Source organism: Coffea arabica, chromosome 3e (assembly GCF_036785885.1).
Source record: "Coffea arabica cultivar ET-39 chromosome 3e, Coffea Arabica ET-39 HiFi, whole genome shotgun sequence".
NCBI lineage: Eukaryota > Viridiplantae > Streptophyta > Magnoliopsida > Gentianales > Rubiaceae > Coffea > Coffea arabica.
This window is the reverse complement of record NC_092315.1, coordinates 3,232,066-3,251,767: the sequence shown is the minus strand read 5'-3', so window position 1 is coordinate 3,251,767 and position 19,702 is coordinate 3,232,066. Positions and strand designations below refer to the sequence as shown.

Here is a 19,702-nt window from a genome sequence, read left to right as displayed (position 1 = left end):
TCCCTATCCTTTTTTTTTTTCAGATTTTTCATTTTATCATGATGTTAACTACTTTTGTTTCAATATTATTATTTATTAGTTTTATCTTACCATTTTATTTTCTCTTAATTTGTTAACTTGCTAATTTTTCAATATTACCAATTTATGACAAGTTTTAGCCTCTTTTCCTACCTTTCCAAAATGGAATTTTATATTTACACACGAAAAAAATACTAGGAGTTCAAAAATTTTTGGATTAAATTTTTATGTTAACTTTTATAGTATTTAGTTCAAATTTTTATATTTTTATTGTTCAATTATTAAATAGTATGCAATTTTGTGACATAAAGTACGAATAGGTAAAAAATTGGTAATTGGACTTATTGAGTATTATAAGTAAATATTTAAAACTAATGATGAGTGCAAAGGGTGGTATAAATTGATAATTTAGTTTGCAAAAATGAATTTAAATGAGTTTATAAAAAGTTAAAATAAATAGTGTATAAATGGATAATTGGATTACCCAATTTATTTTTTGACTTACCTGTTTGTATCTATATAATTAAATGGATATAAATGAATTGACTCACTCATACCCATTACCCTTTTTAACCAACCCAAATACGTTCAAATCATTCATTTTGACACCTCTAGACAGAACTACACAACAAGATGAACATACATGGTAAGACCAAGATGAGCTGCATGTGATAGTCATGAGAAAACATATTACTAGTATGTTACCAACTTATCATCCTCGACCAGGGAATCCTTGCGTGTTTGGATGGAAGATTATTTGAAAAAGATACACGTGTAATATTTTTTATGATACAATGTACATGTACTAAAACAATTGAGTACAAAAAATATGTAAAAAATGTGTTCACGAAAACATAGCGATTTTTTTTCCAAATTCTTGGCCTCTCGATGACTGAAAATTGGGATTTGGCCACGGGGGAAATTACTAGCGAAAAGAAGGTCCAGTAGGGATTAGCAACAAAATTACCCCACCATGTCGTCACCCCCCACCACTGCGTGGATGTGTGTGTGTGTTCAGTTTATTCCCATCCCGCTGACAGCAGCAAAGTACGTGACTCCCACCCACTCACTCATTTCACACACTGACCGTGTACCCGGCTGAAGGCAGGCAGCATTCAGTAGATTGGATTATGGAGAAAGGAATCAGATTAATAGCAGTAAAAACAAAAAGATTATGAGATAAGCAGTTGCTACCGAAATTGAAAAACGGAAATGGAGGGGGCCCTCTTGCAAACATTGAAGTTCAAGTTTTAGATAATTCTACAGCATCTCGTTGTTAGGATACACCACATCACAAATCTAGTACACTTTCTCCTGCATGATGTTCAATGCACCTTCACTATTTAAAGTATATACTTTTGATAAATCCTGATATATTATTGTTTCCAATTATATAGCCTACCCTCAATAATTCTGAATAATTCAAGTTTCATATATTGGTATTTATATGCAATGACAAAAGCGCAGAGTTCCATTCAAAACGGAAAAAAAACGTTGAAGTCATGTGATGTTTGTGATATGATTTTTTTTAAGTGTATAAATCAATAATACAAGTCAACAGTTTTTTTTTTTTTTTTTGGGGAGGGTGAAAAGAGAAAAAGGAAAAAAAAAAAAAACTGATTTTCTGAAGAGCAAGAAAATGCAGAGAGGAATTGGTTTCATCAAAACCACTGATTCCCATGCAACACGCGTCTTTATATCACCATAACAGCTATCCCACTTCACCACTCTGGCCTAGCTCTCTCCACCTCACTCTCACTCTTTCCTTTCCTCTCTCTCTCCCCATGACTATTTTTCAGAACTGTTAAAAGGTGAAAAGAAGGGGGGAAAAAGAAAAAGAAAAACCCGATCTTTAGTGGGAAGCAAAGAAAAAAATTTCTCTGACTCTGATCACCCCACTTAGGCGAAAAAGAGAGGGAGCAAAAGGATTAGGGAGCAGAGTCTTTTTGTTCTCTAATTTGGGAGTTTTGGGATTTTTTTTTTTCCGTTTCTTTTGTTTTTTGAGCTTTTGTCTTGTAGAGAAGTCTTGAATCTACATGAGGAAAAGAAACCATTTTTGCTGAGATAATAATACTATATCGAGTTGGAAGATACAGACAAAAAAGGAGTGCTAAAAAGCAAACAAAAAATGAAAAAGATGTGAAGAAGTTCTTAAAAAGGGGTTTGTGTAAATTTTTTTGTTTGCATGTATCGGTGTCTGGTGTTGATGATGACTATTGAGGTTGGCTTTGCATGTCGGTATTTGAGAGCTGAGTGATTCTTGGTGAGAGGTTTAGGACTTTTTACTCGACCAAAATAAGAGAGCAATAGCGTGAAAATCGGGGAAAAAGTTCCAGACTTTCTGATTTCTCTCTTTCTTTTGCATTCTTTCTTTCTCAGTCTACGGACATGGAAGTTATTCAGGTCTAGAATCCGATATAGAAATGCATATTTTTTAATGCTTCCTTGGCTTCCTCAAGAGGGATTTTTCTTTTAGTCCAAAAAATTTAATCTTTCTTTAGTTCTTGCTGCAAAAAAGCAGTCTTTATCCCGTGTTTATCACAGCAATCAAATTGTGATTTCTGACTAAAGCTCTTGACTTTTTGCTGGTGAGTAATTTGTTCTATCAATTTTGTGTTCTGGATTCAAGTTTTGACAGCAGGAAGTTGAAAATTTTGGTTTGATATTTGATTCAGACAACTTATGCTGAGAAAAAGATCTAGGTCAAGGGACTGTAAACAAGCTCTAATGGCGGATTGTGGTGGTTTGTCATCTCCCAGTGAGACTCAGAGAAGGCCCATTTTTTCTTCTTTATTTAGTTCACCTAGGCTGTTTACTGGTTTTGCCTCCAAGGGGTTGACTGATTCTGAGTCTTTGATGAGCCCAACTTCAATTCTTGATAGCAAACCATTTTCTGCATTAAGGAATCCTTTCTGGTCTGACTCGAGCACTCCCAGAACCCCGAAAACAGAAAATAGGCTTCAATTGGAAAAGCTGGAGTCAAGAGGTGTTGGTCTTGGCCTTGTTGATGCTTTAACTGATGAGAAAGCTGATTCAAATGCGTGTAAACCCGAGAACAGAAAGGTTATCTTTGGTTCACAGTTAAAGATTCAGATTCCTCCCCTGCCTCCCTCTGCTGTTATTTCCCCTGTTGATTCACCAAAATCCCCTGCTGATTTTGGTATCAAGACTAGGAATTCTGTAGTGGGATCAGTCTCACCCGGATTGTCACCATCTTCTGTGAGGAAATCTCCATTTGGGTCCTCAAATTCTGGTCTGGAAAACTCAAATTCGCCAAGGGTTTTCAGTGGCCTTTCTATCAGTGAAATGGAGCGCTCTGAGGACTATACTTGTGTGATCTCTTACGGACCAAATCCAAGGACTACTCATATATTTGATGATTGCATTGTTGAGAGCTGGTCGGGTCCTGTTCAAATCTCTTCTTCAAGAGGACAGAATGGATTTTTCATCAACCGCTCATTGAGCTATCCCTCTGAGAGTTTTCTAAGTTTTTGCTGCACTTGCAAGAAGAATCTTGGGCAAGGGAAAGACATCTACATGTACAGGTTAGCTCAAATTAGCTTTCTTGATTATTGTCATTATTATTATTATTACTATCTGTTTTTGGTTTGTAGACTTCTTATTGCATGAAAATAATCCGGATGGAATCTTTTTTTAAAGTCCATTTGATTTTCATTATTGGAATGTTAATATGTGCCAAATGCATACCCTCACTAAGAATATTGTACTAGTTTTTTTCTCTGCTTCTACTGACAAGATTATGAATTCTAGGCTAGGGAGAATATAAACTATTGATATTTCTTCCATGAACGGCTTGTTACGACATATGTTTAGGTAGTAATAAATAAACAATTGGTGCTTCTTCCATGAATATTTTGTTACTAAAGATAAAGAAGATGATTAGTCTTTCTTGCTCTCCATAACCATTTAGTTTATTGTTTTTGCTATTATTTCTGATTTTTCTTGTATCTTTTATTCACGCAGTAAGTTGTCAGGCCACAGTTAATTCTTTATAATTCTTTCAATATTCTCTTGTTTCAGAGGGGAGAAGGCATTTTGCAGTAGTGAGTGCAGGGACAAAGAAATAATGTTGGAGAAAGCAAGGAAAATACCAGAGTGTGATGATGTCTATGGTATTTCCTCATCATGACAGATCTCCATGGCCTTCATAAAGCTAATAAACACACCATCAGATTTCACCGACATGGCTTCACTCTTTTAGCTAGAAGAATTGAGTTTACGTTTTTCTATATGCATCAAAGACAGATTAAGGCACAAAGTATTGTTCTTGTATCAGTATAAATTTAGATTATCTGAAGTCTGTTTTTTGATGTTTTCCTTTGCAATTTTATGCTTGGTTTTAGATGTTCTGTGTTACAGTTTCTCCTTGTTAACCTGGCAGGGGGCTGCTAGGCTGAGGTATTGTAGAGTTGATTTTGTTGAAAAAGCCAAAAAAAAAGAAAAGAAAAAAAATGTAGGTGATTGCTGTGTCTACAGTTTGTAACTCTTGAAAGTTGGATATGAATGATGATGATGATGATGATGTTGAAAGATCAAAACTTCCATTAATTTTTGTTCAGTAGTGAGCATATATTAATGGTCTCATAATTAAGCACAGATCATCAGGACCAATGACATCAGTTGAGTAGATTCTTTTTCTTTCTTTTTAGCACGTCTTTTTCAGCATCTCTTGATGTCAAAAGATCATTTACCTCGGCCATTATCTATACAAAGCCTCTCATGAGATAATTTATTTTGGAAGTATATGTTTTAGTGGGTTTTTTTTTCCTCCTATGTTCTTTCAGCCTCAGAATACAGGATGAAACCTAAAAGAGGAAAAAAAGAATCAAAGAAGTTGAGTGTATTGTTATAAAAATTCTAGATTGCCATCCATACTTAACTTTATTGCATTTCATTAAGGCAGTCAAAGGGATGGTATTATTATATGCATGCAATGGCAGGAACTAAAAGCAAGTTAAGGGCTTAATTAACGCCTTTCTGATCTGTAAAAGATGGTAGTGTGATTCTTGGAAAAGATTTTCAGCCTAAATAATTGATAATTTGAGAGGATTACTTAAAAAATTCAATGGGTGAAAGACACACTGTCGTAGCCATCATGAAAAGGCCTTTTGGACCATTGTTTTTCTACTTTTGTTTTTTGTCACATATTGGATGCATGGTGGCAGCTCATAAGTCGAATACTAGGAAAAAGTTCATCCAAAAATGAAGGGTCGAAGAAGGGGATGGTAGCTATTTACGCCCATGGTTTCTTATGTAGTCGGTTTCTTTGGAATCCGAAAGTTCTCTCAGCCTTTTATATCAACAATTAGGAGGTCCAAATCCAAAATGGTTGCTGCTGGGGGAGACAGGCATGCATGGGGACCTTAGGCCAGAAGAGAGAAAAAGGGAGGACCAGTGTGCCCTATGAACGGATGCATAAAACTCGTTTTATTTGCGTTCGATTTTTTTCAACCTACTTGGTATCTTGAGTTCAACACCTCCTACCTACAGAAAAAAATAAAATTAGAAAAAAAACCCTACTCAATGTCCAAATTGTCCCTATATAAGCTCATCAGATGAATGGTTTTTTTTTTTTTTTTTTTTGACCAGTAAACAAGATTCGACTCTGATTGGAACTCAAGTTCAATTCATTTAGAACATCGTTAAATATGTACATAAATTATTTCATAATAAAATGAATATTGTTTTTGCCTTAGGAAAGGTCTTGTTTGGACTGCATTTTTTTGAATTTTTTATAGAAAAACTACTGTAACGATTTGATATATGTGAGGTAAAAAGATGGTTGAAAAATGTGTTCACGGAAAACGTAGCATTTTTTTTTGAAAAATTGCTGTCCAAAATACATCGGAAGAGCAATAATACCAAATCTACACCTGAAAATTGCTGCAATTTAAGTTCTGAAAATAGTGTAGTAGCATTAGATTTTAAATTTTTTTCAATTCAAGGAGAGTTGGCTTTTAAACGGCTACCAAGGTTTCACTGTAGTATGAAGAGCCCATGCAGAGTTGTTGGGCTGGGCAAAATTTCTGTAATATCAGATCACTTGAAACTGAGAGGTCAGCCCAGAGCACTGTCTAGTCAAGACATTTATGAGTGTTCATAATTGCTTCTGCAGGAGCAATGTATATAGTATGTATTAGTTATCGACACGCACCCGATGCGAATGCTCCTCATTTAAAAATATTATTAGAAAATTTTAAAGAAGTTGAGAAAAGGGTTGATAGAGTAAAAGAGAGAAATAGTAGTTTAGTGGGGTAAGAAAAAAGAGAATGTGGATATTGGTTTGATTTAGTGGGGTAAATTTGAAATAGAACGTGAATATTGGATTGAAATAGTTTCGGTGGAGCAGTATTTCTGCAGGAGTTGAATAATATGAGTAAATTTAAAAATACATAAAGTGATTGAAAAATATACTTATTATATGCATTATATATAATATAAGAAATGATTGAAAAAAATATATTTAGGAAATGATAAGAAAAATTTTTTCCCAAAATAATCTTAGTATTATGTTTTTAAGGTTAGTGTCATACGTATTTTATTTGACTTACTACTTGTGGTGATTCAAATTGTCTAAAAACCTATAAAATTTTCTGTTAACAATTCTGTGCAAGTAAAGCTTATTTGCATCTATTTGAGTATATTACCCCACGACTTAGCTGAAGTTTCGCTGATACTGATTTTCATTGAAGCAATACACCTCATTTCCTTCTTCCTTCCTCTCAATCTTTGGAAGATTTCTACATTTAAAACATTCTTGGCCCAAAAAGAATTCAATTTGAAATTGCAAATATACATTACTCTCCTTTTTTTTTTTTCAAGCTTGTGAATAATGTGATAATAACTAGCTAATCCACATTCAAGAATTTGGTGGAAAAGCAAAATTATGGATAATCTGTATCTGGAAAAAGTCCATCAAAATGTTCTGGTGGCTATTACAGTATTTAAAAATGTGTAATTTTGTCATTTCATTTCATTTATCCTTATTTAGGACGTAGTATTAATTAGGAACCACTGCCCGTTGATGACAAAACAAGATAGTACTATTGACTTGTGGGCTTTCTGTATTAATGGCAACACCAAAAACTCAGGCTCCTACTTTCTCGGTCTTACCCTCGAAAATTCCATTTTTGTCCTTCTTCTCCCTCTCTGCCTCCTCACACTCTCAGGCTCGCTCCCGACGCAAACGGCAGTTTCACGTCGCCGTCGCCCGCCGGAAATCTCCACCGGGATCCGACATGTCTGTTTCCATCTCTATGCCTCCGGCATCGTCCACCCGACGTGACTCCGAGTCTGAACTTCTACTGGACTCTAGAAATCGTATGTCAGATTAACTACGCATCAAAATCCCATTTCAAATTTGAAAATGCCAACATGAATTTGTCGATCAGTTATTTATTCTTTTCCTTTTTTTTTAATAAGTGGGTCTGATTTATCTAGTTTCTTTTAAGTGGTCTCTGATTTTTTGTTTACGTGTCTTTCTATGAAGGGTTGCTGAGGAAAAGGAAAAAAGGGACAAGTTTTAGTTTTTAGTGACTTTTTTTTTCTCTTCTCTTTGTTTGGTATTTAGTGATTTTTCCCCTTCCCATTTGATTTATAAAAATTGTTATACTGAAAGTAAGAGCTGATGTGTTTTTGTATGTGGGATTCATTTGTTGTAATTAACTATACCGTGAATTGTAGTTGCATTGGGAACTTATGTTATATTCTTTGACTAGAATTGGAAAATTAAAGACTCGTAGCTCCGAGGCCATTGGAATAAGCTATTGAAAGATAGATTCTTGATTGATCCACTTAGAATATGTTAATCTCATTTGTGAGTGTCTGGAAATGTGGTTTGCAAACGATTTTTTTTTTTTTGTCTCTCTTAGAAATTAAACATGCCGTTTATGGATTCTAGTGAAGTCATTTAGCTTTTGATTCAATGTATTACTTTCTATTTACAAACTTCTGGCTATGTGGCTATGTATCACTTAAGTAAGTCTGTCATATGTTAATCTCCTCGTTTTTGGTTACGCTATGGTTGGCTTTCAAATATCAGTATCTGTTTTGCCATATGAGGGTGATGAATCAGATATTGATCAGTAAGCAATGAATACAAGAAAGGACTGCCTGATTTAGCATCCAGTTAATGATGGTAGACCTTGTTCACGCTACTAACAAGTGGTGTTCTGAAGGACTACATGATTGCTGCCTTAATCTTTCCACTGCCCTAATTAGGAAATCATTTGTCTGAACGTAATATAGTGAATCGGGACCGCTAATAATCTGTTGTTACGTGTTAAACTTTTTTGGACAATCTCTCTAACATTTTGAAGCTCCTTATCAAGGCGTTAGAAAAGGGGATTTGCCAACAACCAATGTTGAAGAAGATAGCTCCTCCTCTAGCAAAACTGTGACTCGCAGCAAGAACAGATATTCACTTAAATCTATCACATGCTTTGGAGTAGACCTGACTCCAGATACCATAGCAGTCGCTATGGTATATTTTGTTCAAGGCGTTTTAGGCATTTCAAGGCTGGCTGTAAGCTTTTACTTGAAAGATGACCTGCACCTGGATCCTGCAGAGGTATGCAACTTGTTGCATGGAAAATATCTGTGGAATTTGTAGATTAGTCAATGAGGATTTAGTTTTTTTTTGTTTATACATAGTTCTTTTTTTTTTCTCTAAATTGAAAAACGGTCTAAATTTTGGATTCTAATGCTCAATGTTCTTTTGAATTTGGTAAAAGACACCAATTATGATGGCTTCCTCAGGTTTTTTAAAACTTCAATTTTCACCATTTTGTTAGTTCTGTGAGTTTGTGTAATTATCTTCTAATCTGCATTTTCCATGAGTAAGATCTAGTTTTCCTTTATGCCAGATATTTCCATCAATTTACAACTTTTGATTATGTGCTTACATTGTTCTTTTGGATTCTTATTTTCCATTTATTTCTTTAAATGTTGAAATCTTCTGTCTGTTGATTAAATATATCAAAGCAGCTTCTTTTTGCCCCTCTTTGTATTTGTCTATTGCTGCTTATTCATTTGGCTGATTATGCCATAATAAAACTCTATAATTCGAGTGTCTTCCTTTTTTTTTTTTGTTCAGGGATTTATATTTTATTTTATTTAGACTAAGCGCCAAATGTGTTGGACTTCCAAGATTTTGCTAATTATGTTGGGCTTCAAGATTTCTTTTGTGATTGGAAAATATTGTACATAGCTGCACCCATATCCGTTGCATAGAATTCCCCGGGTGACTTTAAATGGATTGAGGACTGATGAGTTTATGTGTTTGACTAGACAGCTGTAATAACTGGTTTCTCATCATTGCCCTGGCTTGTTAAGCCTCTTTATGGATTCATCAGGTGAGCTTTATCTTTGACATTATACTTGTCTAACATGTCTTTCTTTTCAGCACGTGCGATTCAATTCTAAAAATTATTCTGTCATTGTAGTGACTCTTTCCCACTTTTTGGGTTCCGACGACGGTCGTACTTAGTGCTATCAGGACTTCTTGGAGCACTTTCATGGAGCTTGATGGCCGCTTTTGTAGATGGCAAGTACGATGCTGCTTTCTGCATACTTTTGGGATCCTTGTCTGTTGCCTTCTCAGATGTTGTAAGTATTATGTGTAGTCAATAACTCTACAAGATGCACATTTGTGGTCAAATTTAATGTAGAAGATGCAATTATTTGTTCGTTTTGTTTTAGAGGACGTGGTTTGACCACCAGTAACTTGTACTTCCAGAAAGCAATCGTTTCATATCATTTTTGTGTTTTAATAGTTTAGATCTGAATGCAAGATCTTAGAGACTCTTAAGGTTGTTCTGGTTTCAACATTGTGTCTGTGTATTCTCTGCGGGTTAAGGAGGAAAGAGGAAAGAGAGGTAATGTAGGTGGAGAAGAAGGGATTGAAGAAGACAGGAGGTTTGGTTTTAAAGCGAAGGGATCAGTGGCGGGGGTAGTCAATGGCATCAGGATAGCGGAAAGGTTTCTGTATAGGGAAGGGAGAAAGGGGATAGGTTAGGTAGAGAGGCATTGTTTCATGCTGTCCTTGGGGAGAGAAAAGGAAGCATTGGGTAGGGGGATATCACTGGCTGCATGGGATAATCATTGGCCACAATGTCGTGATTGTGGCGAGTGTGTGGTCACAGAAAAATAGCATTAGAGATCCAATGATTAGCCTCTTTTCTTAAACTACAAGTGAATGTGACAATCACTGTTTAGTCATCACTGGTTGGTGTTGACCGTAACTATTGTACTCTAAAAATTATAGTAGCTATAGTTGGTCAGTGCTTGGTGCTTTTTGATCTAGCATATCGAAATTTTGGCCTGCACATAAAAACTGAACCTTTATACAGGTAGTAGATTCAATGGTTGTGGAGAGGGCTCGTGGTGAGTCTCAGAGTATGTCAGGATCTCTTCAGTCATTATGTTGGGGCTCTTCAGCATTTGGGGGGATTGTCAGTGCCTACTTCAGTGGCTCTCTGGTTGATGCATATGGTGTAAGGTATGTATGTTTCTGTTATGACCTTAAAGATAATATTGTAATTGGTGAGTCATTGCTCATAAGCATTTTGAATCCATGCAGGTTCGTGTTTGGCGTGACTGCGTTGCTTCCTCTGATAACATCTGCAGTTGCAGTGCTTGTTAAAGAGCAGCGTGTGGTTGTTCCAGCAAGGGGTCAGAATATCTCTTTGGGAAGTCCTGGATTTTTAGAAAGCTCGAAAAATAGCATCATTGAGTTGTGGGGTGCTGTCAAACAGCCCAATGTACTTCTTCCCACATTGTTTATTTTTCTATGGCAGGCAACTCCAGTGTCTGATTCTGCCATGTTTTTCTTCACGTATGTGATTTGAGGTTTTAACCAAACATGCCAGTTTATGCTTTTATCTTTCTGAAACCTGAAGCTAAAGATTTCCTTTTCCTGATTTTAGCACAAATAAACTCGGATTCACCCCAGAATTCCTTGGACGGGTGAAGCTAGTTACATCAGTGGCATCACTTCTAGGTGTTGGTCTTTATAACGGTTTTCTAAAAAATGTACCTTTGAGAAAGATATTTATCATAACCACTGTCTTTGGTGCCGTCCTTGGAATGACGCAGGTAAACGTCTCGAGTCTTTTTTGGGGTAACTTATCTGGTGGTTTTTTCTCATAAGTTGCCTGAAGTGTAATTTGGATGTCTGCACAGGTTTTACTGGTAACTGGATTGAATAGGCAATTTGGAATAAGTGATGAGTGGTTTGCAATTGGGGATTCATTGATTTTAACAGTGCTTGGTCAGGTAATCTGGTGTTCTTAAACATTTCTCTGTAGTATAGATTGTGTTTCTGATCCTGCTCCAGAATTCCTGAAAGTTTAACTTTGTTCTCTGCCAGGCTTCTTTTATGCCTGTTCTTGTATTAGCTGCAAGAATATGTCCAGAGGGCATGGAAGCAACTCTCTTTGCTACACTTATGTCCATATCCAACGGAGGAAGTGTTCTTGGGGGCCTACTAGGTGCTGGCCTCACGCAGCTTTTCGGCGTCACCAAGGACAGATTCGATAATTTGGCTTTCCTGATAATCCTTTGCAACCTCAGCTCCTTGTTACCATTACCGCTACTCGGACTTCTCCCTCAGGATGATCCAGATACCAGTTCAAAAGATTCTGGCGATATTGAGACGAAGACTAACTGAAGTTGTTGAGTACCTACAACGGCTCCAGGAACTCCGCTCGGGATACCAGGAGACCGTGATAATTGATTCAACAAATACCTTCATGACCTGCTGTAGGATAGAATTTTGATACGAGGAGGCAAAAAAGGGTAGAATAGAAGCACAGAGTTGTAAATAGAAAGGAACATCCTTGTAAACTATAATGCCCATGCCCTCCTACAAACAGTCAGAATTGGATGTCTATACGTTCTTGGATCCATTTTCAAGCCTTTTTTAGCAACATATGTATGAGTAAGTATTATATATCCATCCAAATTCAGCTAAACGCATTCCAGACGGATCAAAATCATGGTCTAAACATGAAGAATCGACGCAGGAATACATGAGGGCAAATTCTCTAGTGCATGGTGGATGCACGATGCATCTATTCTGTGGAAATAAACAGGCAGGATTTTCAACATGAGCTAGGGACGGAGCCACTGGCCATTTGGTCCAGTGGTCATCACCATTAAAGGTGATGCTGGAGGTCAGGGGTTCAATCTCTGCCTCCCACAAATTTGCCACAATCTGTGGCGGTCTTAATTGACCTTTATCGATGGAGTCTGTACTCACATCGAACCCTCTCCCCTTAGACTAGACTAGATTAGGTTATAGGACATCTATCGTTGCGACAAAAAAAAAGAAGAAGCTAGGGACGGAACCTGTCGTGTGGCAAACTGCTGATCCTGATTGGACATCACATGGTGGGTCCTGTCTTGCAATTTTCCACATTTCTGTGGTCATATCTGAATTATCCGACAAAACTTGAGCAATTGATTGAGGTGTCACTAAGCTTTACCGACTCTGTTGAGTTTAAGCACTTTTAGCTATAATGGCAGAAAAAGGGTTACCTATTTCATTTTCTTTTTTTGTTCGATGTTGCCCCACAAATCTATCCTTCAATTCTTATTGGATAAATCCCACGCTGCGTTTCCACCAGTTAATTTCTACTTTCTGTTCATGCCTTTGTTAAGAATTTAAAATGCATCTCAAATTCTGACATATATATATATATTTTTTTTGTTGTTCGCATTTTTTCTTAATTTTTTTTCTAACAAAGAAAAGGTAGGACAGGATTTAAGAGGCGAGAAGAGCGGCAGGAACTGTTGTTTTGGTACTTTGACGTCAAACTCTTCTGCCTTTGGCTAGAATTATTAACCTACGTGCTAGAACTCATAATTACCATGATTGTTGTTTTGTGCGTTGGTTGATTGATTGATTGATTGCTCGACATTTATTCCCACATCTTTTATCAAACTAGACTCATTGCAATTGAAGTGTATGATAATTTCCCTTCATGATCAGGGGAGGGGGACAACTAATGAAGAAACTCCAATTAACGAAGGACAGGAAGCAAAACATTATCGAAACCTTCTCAACTGTTTCAGCAACCTTTTTTTTTTTTTTTTTTGGCAACATAGAGGTATCTGGATTTTCGGACTGGTAATACTTAATGATCCAACTAAACCTTTTTTTTTGTTTTGGCAACATAGAGGTATCTGGGTCTTCGGACTGGTAATACTTAATGACCCAACTAATCCTCTGCGAGTCGGAAGAGGGCTGCCCAACTTTTTTACGGACCGCTTTACCCGAGATTCGAACCTCCGTGGAGGTACCCCCAACTGGAACTGGGGTACTACCACCAGCTCTAGCCCCGAGGGGCAACTGTTTCAGCAACCTTTTGCTGTGCATATTATTTCTTAATACTGTACACTGTTGCTTCCATTATTTAAGCTCATCATGAAACCTTTAGGTCCTCAAGGTCTCGAATTGTTCCGTTGACCCTTGACAGAACATTTAAACATTTTACACATTTTCCGGATTGTCTTTTGGTACCTTTCACACAAGCGTAATTCATGTAGTATATAATCTTCACGGTTGAAGAAAGCAAGCAACACTTACCGCTACAATATGCGTATTCTGCTGTAATTTTATTTACAGATTTCGTTATATTCATACATTTTAAAAACCAATAGCCATAGGGTAAGATTCTTGGCCTTCTAGTCAACGAGTCTGGACATACCCTAAAGGTTAAAAGCAGTCATATGGGGAAGTTGGAAGTTGAGATCCCGAATCATGAATGATTGAACCTGTTATTATTGCCCAAGTGTCAGAATAAATAAACTCAACGAAGCTCCCCGTGAAGCTGAATACAACAACAAAATACTGCACAGTTTTGGCCAATGATAATATTCCCACGGTCAGAAAATGCTTGATTGATTACTACCGGGTAATCAAGAATTGATAATGCTTTTACGATAATGATAGTTATCATAAGAGAATTAGCATACTTGAGAATTGCCAACAACAATGATGGAACATGATTAACGATAGCAATTAGCTAGACTTTGTCGTTCTCTCTAAGATCAACTGCCTAAAAATGTGCAAAGTAAAAAAAAAAAAAAAAAAATTTCCCTTGCAGGCTGTACTTTTGTTTGGTTCCTATGTTCACACATATCTGGGATTTGGATGTGAGATTATACGTAAAAAATCAAAATAATTAGGCACCAAAAATGATTCTTTTAAAGAAGATTATTATTGGTTGGGAAGAGAAAGAGAAAAAAAAAATGGCTGCAGTTGCAGATTGTGCATGTGGAGAGCCATGTGATGGGCATTAAGCTACGGCAGCATCCATTAAAAATTTCGACATTCTTCCGCTTCATAATAAGGAACCTCTTAACAGCCCCCCGTGAGAAATCATTGGAGCTCTGAACAATGGATGTAGAGCTAAATTCCATGGAGATATAATTGATTGAGTGTTAAACTTACAAATTGATGGGCTATGTTGAGCAGCAGAACTCTTTTAATAATGACGAAAGACAAATGCCAAAGAACTAGGAGTACTATGTAAGGCGACCAACTGCTCCTATATCTTTAGGGCCTCCCTTCAATAATTACTTGTCTTTTATAAGTGCTCACTGCTTGTGTAAGATGTCTATGGAGAAGCAAATTAAAACATGCCACACAACACTACGATGTGCCTTGTTTCCGTCAGAAAATATTGTCGTTTTCCGTGATCACATCTCCCTATCACCTTTTTCCCTCACATATATCAAATCGCTACAGTAATTTTTCCATGAAAAATGACGAAAAATGCAATCCAAACACAACAACAGTGTTTTACTTTGTAAGCCACTCGTGGTAAACCATAAATATTGGGTTATTTTTGGGCAAAAAATTCGTCACCGCTTAAAATCATCAAGTTTCTTAGTCATAATATAGCTTTTTTTTTTTCTCTGAAAGCAATATAGTAAAGAATTTGAGTGCCTTTAATAATATAGCAAAAAAAAAAAAAATCATTCATAAGGTCTCTAAAATTTTGTGTATGAGAATTATATACGAAATTTTAGGATTTACTTTTATGTTAGGGTTGAATGAAAAGCAACTATTGATTTGATCGCCTCCGTCGTCCTCTTAAGGTCGTTTTAGCTGTTAGGTATAGGATTTGAATTTGGGGTCACACGGTTGACAGTGGAATGAGACGGGAGTACTTAAAAAAATAAACTGAAGGAATCATGTTATTTCTTTGTCCTCAATCAAGTGTCAAATTGGTAACCAATAGTCATGAATGGTTGCAACAAAAAATGTATCTCCACCAAGACAAATATCAAGGCATTTGTCTGTACTATTCTTATATGAGCGATGACGCATCAAAATACATCGAAATATATCACTATTTTAGCCACTAGAAATGCTGGTCTCCCACTAGACAAGAATTCACATGATGTATGGTGGACGATGGGTCTGTCTTTCATATGTGGCCATGGCCAAAACCTCTCAAATGGTAGTATTATATGATGGCCTTCGGGCTGAGAAACCCCACATGCTACTCCATGCCCTGTCTGTGGACCATGAGGTGGAAATGCAGACTTTTCGCCATGAAGGATAACACTACTGCAATTTAATTTACAGCTCAAAGGGATTTAACCCCCCCCCCCCCATCCCAAAAAAAAAGAAAAAAAAAAAATCTAGGTCAGCCACAATGCAGGGCTGGATCAGCCAGTTCTTGCAGTTGCAGATGATTTATCTTTAATTTGTTTCAATCGTTTGTCCACAAAAGTTGGCTTGAAAGTTGAAAGCGTAGTAGTAGATATAAGAATTTGCAGCTGACTGATTGCCTCAAGGCAAACTGGCAAAGAAATGGTGCATATATACTACTAAATAATTCCCCCTGCAAAAAAGAAAAAGAAAAAGAAGCATATGTCCACCTCCTTTATTTTCACAATTTAATTCCCACAAAAAAATTGAGAAAAGATATAATTTAAATTTTCTCCTCAGTGTGATTGGCAAAATTATTTTTAGTAGCTTTTTTGTTTTTTTTTTTAAAAAAAAATCTTGAAAGTCTTTTATTCTCAAATTGTACAAGTGCACGTACTTGAATCCATTTGCCGCAAAATTTTGACCTAGCACTCAAAAAGCTTAATGACTGGAAATTAAAAGATTTTAGCCTAGTTATGAAACAAAAAATGTGAATTGAATTTTAAATGATACAAAACTAAAACCTTTGTACTTTTCCCTCATTTAAATGCTTAAGCGCAATAATGATTATCTGATGATTAACGAATAGAAGACTGGCTCGCTTATCATCTGGGAAGGATAGATAGATGACTAGGTCCTCCTTTTATCATGTCTCATTTGGTTGTACCTCAGAATTCTGACCAATACATTTCCCAATCCTATGCTGTAAACTCCTCAATTTTGTACTATGTTCTTTTTCTGATTTCCAAAAGACGCTTATGAATTTGTGTAACACCTATTAGAGTTGAATATGCCATACTAAATCCTAATAACAAAACCGGGTAGGTTTTGTGTAGGTTCGATTGTTCAAATAATAATAATAAATAATACCATGCAATTAACGATCCAAATCAAATTAGACCGGATACCCTATTAAGTTACTAAAAGGGATTTAGGTGAGATTTGAACTACGTAAGGAAGGGAATTTAAGAAGTCCTCCCAACCAACTTGGCAAATGATTAGGGATGGCAACGGGGCGGGGTGGGGGTGGGGGCGGGGGACCCCTCCCCCGCTCCCCGCCCCGTTGCCTATTAATTCCCTCCGACCCCCGCCCCCGCGGGGTTAATAAAATTTTTCTTGCGGGGTTAATAAAATTTTATTATAGTTAAATTTTAATAAATAATCAAGTACTAAAATATCAACACATCATCAAGTTATTATTCATTGTAATTTTACAATCGAAACTCATAAAAACAATTAAACAAAAGTTATTTGAATACAATCTAACATGATGAAATAAATACAACTAAAATAGTCAAGTTTTCACTTTTGGTACAAATACAATCACTAATTCATTATTGTGTTTGTGCTTTTTTTTTGAGAAAAAAGTGTTATTCTATTAAGTGTAATTAGAAATTTAGTATAAATGTATTAGTAAATTTAGTATAACTAATTAATAAATTCTATTAGTAGACATGTCTAATTATTCATATAATTGATAATATCAATTATATTACATACACTAATATACATTATATAATACATCTAACTAATAATATCATTATCATAAGTTTATAACTAATTAAATTATATATTATATATAATTATATATATTTATTTATATATATATACTTTTTTTTTATGGGTGGCGGGGCGGGGGATGTATACCCCCGCCCCCCGCCCCATTTCTAAACGGGGGGAAAAAATTCCCCCCGGCCCCGCCCCCATTGCCATCCTCAGAGTCCCACATATTGGATGTATATCCGAATTCATTAAGCCAAAAAGCTATTGGGGAAATTGTTTAAGTAATAATAAATGTATTTTGTCTACAATGTGTGTGTCAATTCACCATAACTACATGCTTTTGATGTTTGACATGGTAATAATTCCATTATAAAATTACCTTAATCCCACTTGCATCTTGTTCCACATTACTGCAAGTAACAAAGGTGGAGGCTTCTTTAATTTACTATCAACTACCAATTAACCGCGACAAAAGCACAGTGTTTTTTTTTTTTAACATAATATGTACAATTAATGCTGGCTTTAGAAATCTCTTTTGTTGATTATGCTATGATGGACATACTGTCACGTTTTTTATTTTTCAAGTCAAATCAAATTTCCTTTTCTTGGTTCCTTTATCATTACATTACACCAAATAGGCATATTAACTTTGCAACACATAATGCACAACGATTAAATTCATTAACAAACCGTAGGAAATATGTTGAAAATCTGGCAATTAATTTCTCTCGGAAAGGGATAGTATAGTATATATTTTAGGACAATATTAATTGTATAAAAGTGACTGAAAGGTCCTTATTGCTTAATCTCAGATAATGACAGCCAAGTTTTCAACTATTTTTGACCAGCTGAAGTAACGAAATTCTTATATGGTTCTTTAAGTAGAAAATTTCATCAATTTTGGCGAGAACTAGTCAAATTAGACCACCCAATAATTGCCCATATCAAAAACCATCATGGCAGATCAACTTGATGAAAGACTGCCCCAAAAGAAAGCAACCTTCGTCATGGGAAAAAAATAATAATAGCGTAGACCAACCACAGTGCTGAAATGTGGAAAATCTAGAGTATCATGCTTTAATAATTGAAGGTTGTCAATTTTTCCGGTGAGAAAGATATGATCAACATTACGCAAGATATAGGGAACAGATGCACCAATTGAGGCTTTGATGTCTATTGAAACCGGGGGAGGGTTGGTACATTGGAAGGCAAGGTGAAAGGGATTGCAAATAAAAAATCTTGGATTTAAAGTTTTCTACTTAAAAAAGAAGAAGAATGAAACCTAGCTTTTGTGTATAAATAAAAACATAGAAAAAATTGAAGTATGATCGATCACCAAAAAGGGAAAAAGAAAAGAAAGAAAGAAAATTTATCACAAAGAGGGAATGAAAAAGAAAAAGCATATATCCTTATATTATATAAGATTGAGTTTTGTCAAAAAGGAGGTTGAATTTCAACTGCATAGGTAGGGACTTTTTGGGAATTCCTTATATTATGAAGTGTTTTGCAACCTGAAGGTACAAGTCAGGAAAGCCTGTGATTGGGTATATTAACCGAAATGGCCTCCTTTATAGACATTTAAAACTTTAAATGTGGTTGCGTGTTTGGGTATTTATGGTATGTGCAATTAATCTAGAACCATTTGTTGCTTTTGGTACAACTCATATAAGCATGTGGGTTTGTGTAATTACTGAAATGGCCTTTACACAGCACACGTTCAGCTCTTGAACCGCAGACAGCCGTTTGGGACTCGCGCTTTGGCTGAAATTTTCTAAAATGAGTCTTGGCCGCTCTCACAGACAATCGTTTGTGTCTGTAACTTGAACAGCCTTTTTTCCCGCTGTTCTTGGCCACTGTTGCCTAATGTTTCATGAGCTTTCCAGATAGCTTCATGTTTGCATCTGGGTATTAGTTTTTGTATTCTTTGGATGTTGTCTCATGATATTGTTAGCTTTACCGTCCTGATTCTCAGCTTGTCTTTTCATCTTCTCTCAGGTGTGAACTCCACTATTTTGCTGTCATTTATGCCTGAATTTAACGGCCATAAACATGGGTTTATTAATGACTCCATGTTTGGCCTTTGGGATTGGATCTGTTTCCCCCCTTTCAGCTTCGGGGATTGGGATTTTCCATGCCTCTTCCTTTCCCCTCTCATCCGAGTTGATGTCTGAAAGACCCCATTTCTTCGACATTATAGCCTCAATTAAATAGCCAAGCGTTTGTATGCTAATGCCCAAACGGCTGCGCATTGATTATGCTTATTTCAATGCCTCCTCTTTCGTCTTCTTCGGTTTCACCCTTTTAATATTCTGGGATTTGGGCTATTTTTTATGCCTTTCTACCGAGCATCTCAGAATGTTCTTTAGCCGCAGCTACTCCTGGTGATTCAGCTTGAGGTAAGATTTTTCCCGCAATTTTGTCGTTCATGTGGGTGATTTGGGCCGTGTGTGGCGTCGATGTGTGCTTAATTTCTAAAATTTGACACTTAGCCCTTGT

At 36.2% G+C, this 19,702-nt stretch overlaps 2 protein-coding genes across 2 annotated transcripts; both read left to right on the top strand.

Moving 5' to 3' along the window:
• Window positions 1–2,207: 2,207 nt before the first annotated feature.
• LOC113738266 (FCS-Like Zinc finger 8-like) lies at window positions 2,208–4,577 on the top strand. Its single transcript, XM_027265514.2, has 3 exons — window positions 2,208–2,606; window positions 2,694–3,563; window positions 4,060–4,577. Exons 2-3 carry the CDS (start codon window positions 2,701–2,703, stop codon window positions 4,166–4,168), a joined length of 972 nt encoding a protein of 323 aa, XP_027121315.1. The 5' UTR covers window positions 2,208–2,606; window positions 2,694–2,700; the 3' UTR covers window positions 4,169–4,577.
• A 2,477-nt stretch (window positions 4,578–7,054) lies between these two features.
• LOC113738265 (folate-biopterin transporter 1, chloroplastic) lies at window positions 7,055–12,011 on the top strand. Its single transcript, XM_027265513.2, has 9 exons — window positions 7,055–7,359; window positions 8,370–8,608; window positions 9,328–9,392; window positions 9,483–9,645; window positions 10,389–10,537; window positions 10,619–10,873; window positions 10,965–11,133; window positions 11,221–11,313; window positions 11,408–12,011. Exons 1-9 carry the CDS (start codon window positions 7,110–7,112, stop codon window positions 11,705–11,707), a joined length of 1,683 nt encoding a protein of 560 aa, XP_027121314.1. The 5' UTR covers window positions 7,055–7,109; the 3' UTR covers window positions 11,708–12,011.
• Window positions 12,012–19,702: the final 7,691 nt, after the last annotated feature.

Bases quoted from the DNA above. Each gene is read 5' to 3' on its own strand.
- LOC113738266 (XM_027265514.2), top strand. From the start codon at position 2,701: ATGCTGAGAAAAAGATCTAGGTCAAGGGACTGTAAACAAGCTCTAATG. The intron at 3,564-4,059 runs GTTAGCTCAAAT...CTCTTGTTTCAG, and splicing joins AAAGACATCTACATGTACAG to AGGGGAGAAGGCATTTTGCA.
- LOC113738265 (XM_027265513.2), top strand. From the start codon at position 7,110: ATGGCAACACCAAAAACTCAGGCTCCTACTTTCTCGGTCTTACCCTCG. The intron at 8,609-9,327 runs GTATGCAACTTG...GTGTTTGACTAG, and splicing joins TGCACCTGGATCCTGCAGAG to ACAGCTGTAATAACTGGTTT. The intron at 11,134-11,220 runs GTAAACGTCTCG...ATGTCTGCACAG, and splicing joins CCGTCCTTGGAATGACGCAG to GTTTTACTGGTAACTGGATT.